Source organism: Trachinotus anak, unplaced genomic scaffold (assembly GCF_046630095.1).
Source record: "Trachinotus anak isolate AG129_WGS33_773 ecotype Australia unplaced genomic scaffold, CSIRO_AGI_Tana_v1 ptg000021l, whole genome shotgun sequence".
NCBI classification, from domain to species: domain Eukaryota; kingdom Metazoa; phylum Chordata; class Actinopteri; order Carangiformes; family Carangidae; genus Trachinotus; species Trachinotus anak.
The window spans coordinates 14,284,523-14,295,377 of NW_027273872.1; the positions used below are offsets into that span (position 1 = coordinate 14,284,523).

The 10,855-nt window shown below is 44.0% G+C and overlaps 1 protein-coding gene across 1 annotated transcript; it reads right to left on the reverse strand.

Moving 5' to 3' along the window:
• Positions 1 to 872: 872 nt before the first annotated feature.
• rtn4rl2b (reticulon 4 receptor-like 2b) lies at positions 873 to 6,662 on the reverse strand. Its single transcript, XM_071458174.1, has 4 exons — positions 6,475 to 6,662; positions 4,894 to 5,120; positions 4,540 to 4,773; positions 873 to 3,414 (listed from the first exon to the last, which is right to left on the reverse strand). Exons 1-4 carry the CDS (start codon positions 6,521 to 6,523, stop codon positions 2,542 to 2,544), a joined length of 1,383 nt encoding a protein of 460 aa, XP_071314275.1. The 5' UTR covers positions 6,524 to 6,662; the 3' UTR covers positions 873 to 2,541.
• Between the last annotated feature and the right edge of the window lie 4,193 nt (positions 6,663 to 10,855).

The window sequence follows — 10,855 nt, forward strand, 5'->3', positions numbered from 1 at the left end:
TGCCTAACCCTAACCCTAACCCTAACCTTAACCTAAACCTAATTCTAACCATAACTCAAAACCAACTCTTAACCCTCAAAATGTGATTTGAAGGTGTCTCAAAAAGTGAAGACCGGCCAAAATGTCCTCACTTTCCCAAAATGTCCTCACTCTGTTAGTAAAATACTTTTTTTGGTCCTTATTATGTAGCAAGTACAAGTACACACACACACACACACACACACACACACACACCTCGACAGCTCATTCACCCATCTTCCTGTATAATATAGCCCAATATAGCTGCCTTCTGCACATGGTGAGAAAAGGAATTGGGTGGGGGAGTGAAGTGAGCACAGCTGAGATTGGTCACCTCCTCCACACACGTTTATACTGTCACATGGATTTCTTTACACTATGCACACACACACACACAAACACAAACACACACACCTTCCTTTTCTAACTATTTCCTGACAGTCCGGCCCATATTTGTCCATGAATGTTGAATCAGGTGTCAGAATTATAGTCTTTTTAGACTTCTGATGATACTGGTCACGTTCATCTTTGAGTTCATCTTTATTAAGAACCTTCTCTCATTTTAGTGCAAACCTGTGAAACATTCCTGTGTAAAAGTTCTGTTTAATAGGTTATTGATTCAAGACTTGGTGAGTAAAATGTTGCAACACTAAACTGTTTTCAGTTTTATGCTTTGATACTCAAACTAATTCTCACTCTGAAAAGGTTTCTTCGAACTATTGTCTGTACGCATTGTGATGGTGCTTATGTGGCAGCTGACTAACTTTTGCCCATTTTTTGTTTTCCTTTGTGGCATCCTTAGCAAACAATGATGACATGGTTTGAAAAAGAAAAACAAAAAAAAAAACTCCCACTCATTTCTGTATGATTATTTCTTTATTTTTTAAGAAAGCAAAGCACTTTTCTGACACATTTCTCTATTGAAAAATACAGAATCTAACAGCATCACAGTATCTTTCATGTTCTATGCAGAAACTCACAGTTATGATTCAGGTTGGTTCAGATTTAATATTTGGGGTTGACAAGAAACATCTGGCCCCCATGAATAACGGAGGCCACACACTGGAGTCAGAGAAGTTCTCTAATACAGCTTTAACATGTTAGATGGATGGTTTTATGTCTGACAGCTTGATTGTCATGATTTGTTTATGATCTGTATGAGCATAAAATACACATATACTGTATGTCATGGAAATCAGATTAGACCCTTTGATTTATCAAATGTGTTCAGAAAATGGTTAAAAAAAACAGATACACACTCACATTCACATGCATTATTGAGAATATACAGTTGGTTGTGAAACAGTTTTGGGTCACATTTTTAAGGGTAAAACGGGGCACACACATATAAAGACCTCAACAAACTGGTCTCCTCAGGACTTTGGTCTCTTCGTCTAAAAAAGGCCACTTTCACTCACTCACAACCACGACAAAACAACTGCTCATGTTGAAACAGAGCTCTGATATGTTTAATCTCACTGAATGTTTTCATTTTCTCTTCAGTCTGGGAAATCAAGAACAAGTTTTTCAGTTGTCTGAGAGGGGAAGAGACTAGAAAACATGAGGGCCGAAAAGGAGTTTCATTTTCTTGCCTTCCATTTACAATAGTGTCTCCTCTATCACCACGAGCTGTTGTTTACTAAATGGTACTAAAAGGAAAGTACAAATCCAGCTAGTCTAAATTACAGAGCAGTCCGTGATGGGTGTATGTACAGTGATGATGTTTGGTATGTACAAGTGTGGGTGGTGGTGGTGGTGGTGGTTTGCTGGCATCTCTAGGATCTCAAGATTTTGAATCTGAAGGAGAGAGGAGAGCTACTCTTGGCTGCAGATCGAATGGTCCTCTCATCCTTTTCTGCCTTCAGATGAATATCTAAAGCTCACTCCTCTCACACTGTATTGATTGTCTTTTCACTTCTCCCTTTAATTCTTTACTTCTTCTTTTCTTTCCTCTCATTATCTGTGTTGATCCACCTCTTTCTCCTACTTCTGGTGGTGCCATGTAATCTATTACTCACCAGTTTTATACATGAAGAAAGTAAATGAGTGAGGGATAGTGTTAGCAGTGATTGGATGGTGAGCACTAGTTGTTATAGAAAATAGCTGTTGATGAATCACAACGCCTGCGTTGTTTACAGCTGTGGTATCAAAAAACACCTGGAGACCCCACCAGCTCTCTGTGTGTTGTATTTCTACCATTTCATAACACTGTTGTATGTTTCTGTCTCTGTACTGTTAACATCAGAGCCACTTTTCATGCTTTAATCCCTGCTTTTTTAGAAGCCTGTGCTGGTAGGCAGTAGCTACTTCAAAATTGAAATCCTGTCCTGCTCTACATCAGCTCAGTTGATCTGTGCTCTTTAAAACAGCTCCCTGCTGCCTCACCTGTCTCCTGTGTCGGTATAGGCATCCCCTGCACCTCGAGGAGGTAACTGAAAGGAATCAAGATCCAGGTTTTTGTTAGAGTTGGAAAGAGCAGGGGGAGAAATCAGAGGAGGAAAAGGGTGTGGAGGAGAGAGGAGTTCAGCCGAAAAGGAAATGAAGGGAGAATGTGACTATGGAGAGGGAGAGGAAGTGGAGGAGGGATGGGGTGATGGGTGAGAAGGAGGATGAGGGGAAGGCTGGGTTGTCGTAGCCTGGTGGGCACTCTAGTTCTAAGCAGCGGATGGAGGCGTCTTCGTTGCCGTAGTTGGCCCAGTATTCTTCTGGGTCCAGCTTGGGGAGAGCCACCTCATCGTCCGACAGTTCATACTTGGGGGGGAAGGATTCGACGGGGGGTTTGGGGACGTACTGAGGCTTGACAGCGGAGAAGGGGAAGGCCTTCACCGTCTCTGTGTTCTTCTGGTACAAGGACTTGGATGAAGATGCGGGCTTATGCTTGGAGAACCACCAGCGGGTCTTGGTGCTGAAGGTGGTTGTGGTGGTTCCAGCCAGAGAGCCAGGGTCAGGCAGAGGGCAGAGGGCGAAGTCAAGCTCCCGGAGGAATCTGAGGTCCTGGCCACGACGTTGGGATGGGGAGGTGCACATGAGCTCAGAGGAGGAAATGCGGGCCTTGCGGAACCACTCCCACAGGGGACGAGCCTCACAGCCGCAGGACCAGGGGTTACCATTCAGGCGGAGGAACTGGATGCCCTGGACGTCTTTCATGGTCTGGCCTGGCAGCTCGGCCAGGGAGTTGTTGAACAGGTAAAGGATGGTCAGGCGGCCCAGGTCGCGGAAAGCACGACGGTTGACCTGCCTGATGCGGTTGTCATGGATGAGGAGGCGGTCCAGGTTGACCAGGCCTCTGAACACATTCTCCGAGAGGGCGCGGATGCGGTTTCCATGCAGGAAGAGATGAGTGAGGTTGACCAGATCTGAGAACAGGTCATCCTGCAGAAAGTGGAGCTGATTCTCCTGGAGCAGAGACAGAACACAAGAAGATTCAGTGCTGTGGAAGAGCAGGTGAGAAAACTACAGCTGTCGATCTCTACAATTAATGCTAATTTAAATTATTCCTCAATCTTAATGAAGCCATTAATTTGATTGTGCTTGAAGTGCTTGGTCATATGTGTGACATGTAATTTCTCTTTTAGAAATCAGCTGTGACAGGACAGACAAAGTCCCTTACTTCCTCTGAAGTTACCACATATTTACAAGTGGGGAACGTCCTACTTGAAAGTAGCTTTACCGTGATCAGAAGTGATCTGGAACCACAATTTTTTTTTCTTCACAAGGCATTTTGGCAGGGAGCTGTCTGATTAGATTCAAGGGCAACCCAACAGCTGAGATCTCACAGCCCGCTGCCAAAAAGCTGACGACAACTCTGGCCAAAAGACACACTGAATGGTAATGAAAAAATCTCTGCAGGCTAATTTTCACAATGCACTGAAAGCAATGACTGACTGAAAACGAAAGGAAATCAATAAAAGAATTAAGATAAGCATTTGTTTTAAGGTGCTTTATAAATAAATTTAGTTTATTATTTTCTATTTCTTGTTCTTTGGTTTGGTTTCATCTGTCTTGCTGCTACAGAAGAAATGTGTGGGCACATGCCCATTTTTTCTGTTACACTCATTAACAGAGTATGTGCACGGAGGATTTGGCAACCACTCACTTCGCTCATTTCCACTCATTTCTTCCCTGCAATCACCTGAGAGCAATCTGTTGTGCTTGTTTAATAATGTGAGGGTAACAGAATACTGCTAATTGTTTCTGCAGAGGTACGTAGTGTGTTCCTGTCGCTAGATCTTCTGGGTGTTTTAATATGTTCTCAGTTTGCTTTTTGGTGACTGCATGCTGCTGAACTCACTGAACCTACCTAACACAATAAAACATGTGCAGTATAACTGTGTCGGTGTGTGAGTGGGTGTGCAGCCTGCATGTGGGAAACTGTACATGGACTGATGTGTTCATAAATCAATACTGCAACACGTGTCTGTTCCTGCAATCAAGTTTACATACTCATGCATGACTACATGAAAAAAGTGTTCATGCAGCATATGTGTGTGTTGTAAGTATGTGTGTAGACACTGGCTTTACCTGCAGGTAGAGAAACTGCAGGCTGTACAGTTTGTGGAAGAGGTCATGGGGGAGAGATGCCAGCTTGCAACGGTGCATATGCAGACTCTGCAGCTTCTCCAATCCCCTGAAAGCTCCACCTTCCAGGTGCCGCAGCGAGGGGTTATCGCCCAGATCCAGTTCCTCCAGCACTCTGAGGTTACTGAAAGCCCCGGCCTCAATCCATGTGATATTGTTGCCATACAGCCACAGCACCTGCAAAGAGTGAAGAGAGAACAATCAGGGAGAGGGGACAAATAAAATAGTGTTCACATTATCTCCAAATAGTGGAGGGGAGGGGAATTCACACAAATTCAAACACACGGCCATTCTTACCTGTGTCTCGAAGCCAAAAGAGTCTGCGCGAAGCTCTGTGATGCGGTTGTTTTGCAGGAAAACACGTTGTGAGTCATAGGGCACACCGGCCGGCACTATGGTGAGGTTCTGGGACTGGCAGCTGACCGTCATGGGCGTGGGGTAACACACACACAGCCTGGGGCATGCGGTCACCCCGCCCGGCTTCACCACCACCAGCCACAGAATCAGCCACAGGGATAGTCCACCTAGAGAGAGGGAAGGAAAGGTAGAGGTGGTTATTTCTAAAGAGAAATAAAGGAACACAAGTGAAGGTCAGGTTAGCAGCAGAGGGCCATTGTTGCAGTAATTAGTCCTCGTTTGTGTGTGTGTCAAAGAGCGACAAACAAAGAAGGAGAGGTTCATTTCAGCTTTTGGCACCAGCATTTCTTTACTGTCTGTCTGTCAAACCTGCTGCTGATGTCAGTGATTCTTTTTAGCACTGCTGTGCTTTCACCCATGACTTGTTGATGCTCCTCAGAGCTTTGGGGGTCATATATAATTCACCAGATTACATTACAGAAAACATTCATCTATTCATATCCACCTGATCACTTTACATAGGTCTCAACGTCTGTTGTGTCATGATTACATAACTCTGAATTTCAGCAATTTGGAATCGAAAAATCCCCCAAATAAATCTACAAAACAAACCTTTAAGAGGCCAAACGTGAATCACATGTGCCTCATTGCGTTAAATTAACCTGGTTTCCCGGTTCTCAGGCTCTCTACACCAAGAGGATGCTTCCGCTGAGAGGTGCAGGATAGAGGACAGGCGTAAAATAGGTAACCAGACACGGATCAGTTTCGGCTCTTCTGAATATTGCACCAGCTTCTTGGCACAGCTCGGATAACAGTGCACAAAGGTGGCCACCGCGGGAAAAGTACATGCATGAAATAATGATGAAGTTCCCATTCATCTGCTGTGCGCAAGATTTTCCAGCGGCTCACCTCTTGACCTCTTAACAAGTTGGACGATTAGCTGCGCTGGACGCAGAGGGAGAACTGCAGTTGGGGCTTTTAGGTGGAATAGGACACCTTTCTACAGTCGCCCTAAGTCTTATTTACCCCAGAGAGTTGAGCAATAAAGTTTAGCATCTTGTGCGCACAAATCAAGCTTACATTTCTCCATGCGTAAGAGAGACATGGAGAGACTGGATATGGAGGTTTTGGTCAACTTTACAGGAAAGCCAGAACAAAACATTTAAAAATCATCTCCTTATAGATAATGTGATCATATACAGCAATAAATAAAGGGATAAACAGGTTTGCCTAAAGAACTTATAGCCTACTTCACAGACCTAATTTGCACCCCAAAATGCCCAGAAACCGGCGACATTCCTCCAAATATCTGACACCCATAACTGAAAAACATTATTTAGGTAAGTTTATACGGATGTTTACGCTTATATACAATTGAAAATAAAACCAAAAACGGCGTGCGTAAAAGCGCAGGGGTAGACGACAAGCTGCAGTAAACCAACTAAATCACAGAAATGCATTTACAAAATCAAGAGCACTGGGTGCATTCAGACTGCAGGTGCAGGATGGAGAGAAACTCACTCTTGAAGTTGTGGGCGCTGGAGCTCCTCATGGTCCAACGAGTCTCCATCTCGAACCAAAGCCGAAAGCGAGTTAGCCTGCGCGGCGCGGAAGTGCCTGCTTGCTGCTATCTCTGCTGAGGTTCAGCTCTGGTGATCCGAGTTGCTGCGGCTTCAGGCAGTGACGTGCTGGAGTCCCGGCAGGCTGTTTATACCCGCCGCCGGCCGTCGCCCACAGCCGTGGGCAGCGGAGGACCCGCTCTACGTCAGCCCGGGGGGAGGGGGGAGAGTCACCGCAGGAAACGACAAGAAAGGCAGCGGCGGGGCGGGTTTTGTCACCACTGTCTGTCAAAAGGAGAAGATTGTTTCTGCACAGGCTCCTTATCTGTTCTTTAAGGTAATGAAAGGCTGTTGAAGTCTATGACATCTTCAGAAATGTTTACATTTTGATTGTGAACAGGAGAGGAGCGTCCAAACATTTGCCAGTGTTTCAGGTGAAATACCTTTGATTTAGTTACAGTGGGAACTCCTCTAGTTCTCACTAAGACAAAGCACAGTGTGGGAGGGAGCCTGCTGCTGATGGAGGATGGAGGTGGGATGGAGGTTTTTGGTGACAACAACAGTTTCTTGGGAAAAAAGTGAGAACATTGACTACATGACTACTGCTTATTAGGAATATTGTTTGTGTTTGTGTGGTTCCACCCTGGCACATGCGCTCACAAGGGGGGGGGGGGGGGGGGGGGTGTTGGAGGAGGACAGGAGGTGGGAAAACTCATTTGGCATTAAAGCCAAAAAATCATCTGTCTCATTTAGTGTAGGCCTGTTTGGAAAGTAGCCGAGAGCCGCCTACAATTCAGAACAACAGGCGAACATGAAAGGGAAACCCAGCGGTGGAGCCAAGTGATCTAACACAGCATATGGACTGGTTAAATTTGTGTAAAGGAGTAGAGATAATATACCTCTGACAAATTTTACTGGGACAAAACATTCTGTGCGTCCACTTACATGTGTCACCACATTTCATATTGATTTGATTCAGGGCTATTTGAGTGTAGATGCTCTTCACTGAAACATGGCCTCTCCTTGCATTGACACAGGATGAAGATGCGGCCAACTCACTCCATGACACTCCGCTGACACTGAAGGTGAAGGACGCTATGTGCCTCTCTGACTGAACAAGTCACAGTTTCGGTCTAACCATCCATCGGCTCCAGAACAAACGGTTCGCTGGAGAAGGTGTGGTGCAGCATGCGGGTGGGACGTGGGATGAGACGGGACACGGAGGTCTTGTGCATGGGCAGGGGTGGGCCAGCTTTACTCACTACTGAGTCCTCCCTTCGTGACACGTGTCAAGGCCAGGTCAACCATGATGCACTTCATCTGTTCCCAAGTGTACACACACTCACCAAAACCTGCTCCATGGAAGGTCATCTGCAACGCCAAGCTGTGCGCGCAACGCAGGGCATAAGTTGCGCGTCTGGATTCACACTGTTTCTTGGCCGCAGTGAAGTAATTGGGGGAGGCAGACAGCTCACCAAGGAGGCATTAGTAGCTGTGGACAGTGTGTGTGTGTGTGCGTGTGTGTGTGTGTGTGTGCTCACATAGTGTATTCACACTGTTTTTGGCCCCAGGGTAACTGAGGGAGGCAGCCAGCTCACCAACAAGACTCCATCTTCAGGGAGGCTGTGGGAGTATGTGTGAATGTTGGAGGTTGTCGGTGCCCCTTTCTACAATATCTGCTCATACAGCATCCAGACTGACACATTCGGAGTCTTTGTGCACACCTGTGCATGCGTTTGCATTGTTTCTGATTCGAGACTATGTAAAAAGTTTGTGACAATCATGACAAATTTATATACGTAAGCAGAAAAAATGCATAAATGTATGTACATACGCACATTTACACATGTACAGCCTCTCACTAGCCTGCTGTGTCAAAGTGAATCACTGGCACATTGGCATTTGAACTGGTGTAAACACAGCATGTCCAAAGGATCTGTCCTGATCCTAAAAAAAAAAAAAAATTAAAAAAAAATAGTGTGATGAATCTTTCCATAACCCTTACTCACGAACACAAACACAGAGCTGAAGACCTTTTGTGTGGACATAGAAACAGAGTGTTGGGTTTAATTAGCTTTCTCAAAGCTTCTCTGACTAAAACTATGTGTTTAAGTTTTGGGGTTTTTTTCTTGCCTTTGCTGAGAGCGTAGGCCGGGTCAGGAATCATCCCACTGAGATGTTTTCACGTGCTGCAGGGCTATAGGCTACAAATACACATTAATAGACTTTCATTTTACCTGACATGTGGCTGCACTGCAGTCTAAGGTTGTCAGGTAATATAATCTAAATGCAGGCTAATAAATAAACACCAAAGTTTTCCACCATCTTCACATCCAAACAATCAAATGCAGTGTGAGGTTGATATGTGTAGAAATGCATGAATCAGGCAAAATGTGGGTGTCATTTGGAACATTAAAGGTCTGACAAGACTTTGTTAAAAAAAATAATGAATCATTTGATATTTAGTTTCAGTGTCAGTGTCAGAAGAGAAGCTTCAGTGTGTAAAGTTCATATTTGCAACCAGTTTAATAAATGCCTGTTCTGGAGTCAGTAAAATGTGGTGTGGGTGTCAGCCTTTCTTTTTTCATCTGGGATTAGATAAAAATTTAAATCATGCACATGAAATCCAGTTTTAAAACCCCGAAGAGGTAAAATAAGGGAAACTAGATGTGTAATGTGTGTGCTGTAGCCCCCAGAACAGGGAGAAACAGTAAGATAGAGGTATGTTATACAGCCAAAATTATCTTTGCCAAACATTACATCTGCAGTATATGTGATTATTGAATATTTAATTGAAGTCAAGTCAGTTTTATTCATATGAGCAAGAATTACAGATTTGCCTCAGATTACTTTACAATCTGTACAACATACTGTAAACAACCTCTCTCCTTTGAGCCCCAGTTCAGATAAGGGGAAGAAAAACTTAAAACCTAATGAATATTACATATTATTATTTAATCCCTTTTATTTAATAATCGTTCTCTTCTAGTTGTGATTTTATAAAGATTCTCCTCTAATTGTAATGTTGGCCTCATGTCGTGTCAAGTTTGCTTCAGGAATGAAAGGGTCCTCAAAGCCCTCAGTTCTATGTTGCTCTGTGATTGGAGGCCACAGTGAGACTTTATCCGATGCCCAGCTGGTTAGCATGCTAACTTCAGTCGAAGATAAGTTGGAGACAAGAGTTAACATTGGTGTTGCTTTCCACCACTGGAGACACCTCTTGGCGAGCAGAGGAATGAAGTTTTATGGTGAACTCACAATCTTTATTTTAGCCTGGTAAGTAAACAGCTGTTAATGCTAACTCTGGCTACGTAGCCACAGCAAAGCTTACAGGTGGCTCCTTTAAACTGGTCGCCGGCGACCAAGATGAAAAGAGTGAGCTTTTAGCTGCTGCGCTGACTGGCAGGGATGCGTCAGGTCTCACCCCTGGGTTGGTGCTCCTGGAAAGCGTTGAAGCCTCCATGTTATTGTGTGTTTTTAAAACCTATTGACCACAGCTCATTCTCAGTGGAAGGTGCTGCTGCCGCTGTTTCTGGTTTAATAACACCATTGGTGATTGGTTGACGGCGGACCTCTGATATACATTATATTATTGGATTACAATTAATGATGCTTTCAGGTGTTAGTAGAATTTACCATTGTAGCCGGTGGTTCTAGTTTAATTGCTATTTAGTATTTCATAATGAATATTTCGTAAGATGTAATGTTTGTGATCTGAAAGGTAAGCAACTACAGCCGTCTAATAAAAAAAAGTAAAAAGTACAAATTCTCCTTGTGAGATGTAGTGAAGTAGAAGTGGAGTAAAACTGGAATACAAGTGCAGTACAAATACATCAGAACTGCACAAAAAAGGTACATGTACTCAGTTACTTTCCAATACTGACAAACCATGAAAAACAGCCCAAAAAGTACACACAAGTATGTTAACACATGCGTAATACTTCTGTACACATTGTGTGATAATTTCTTTAGCAATTTTTGTTCTTACTAAGAATTACAGACAAGAGAAACATAAAAGTTTCTTTGTGATTATTCGTATTGAGCAGTTTGTTTTGCTTAATTTTGGTTTGCAACGCGGAACCCAGAGCATCAATGAGCTCACTGTACGTGTTGTCACCTTTGGAGCCATTCATTCATTCAGTTCCAGAGATAATTGGCTCACACACCAGGTCCCCACAGCAGAAGGAAAACAGCACATTGAAACTGACAATGTGAGGCCGTTACATCTTTTCTCCGGCTGCTCTAATCAAAGGGAGCGGACACGAGTTAGTCGGCACATTTTGAGTAGGTTTGTCAATTGTGTGTGTCATAAAGACATCCTCAGTCTCTGCGACAGATTCAGT

What these genes read in the sequence shown, in the direction of transcription:
- rtn4rl2b (XM_071458174.1), bottom strand. Translation starts at nt 6,523, where the DNA reads ATGGAGACTCGTTGGACCATGAGGAGCTCCAGCGCCCACAACTTCAAG. An exon ending in CAGCGCCCACAACTTCAAGA is followed by an intron (nt 5,121 to 6,474) that starts GTGAGTTTCTCT and finishes CCCTCTCTCTAG; the next exon opens with GTGGACTATCCCTGTGGCTG. An exon ending in TGCAGTTTCTCTACCTGCAG is followed by an intron (nt 3,415 to 4,539) that starts GTAAAGCCAGTG and finishes TCTCTGCTCCAG; the next exon opens with GAGAATCAGCTCCACTTTCT.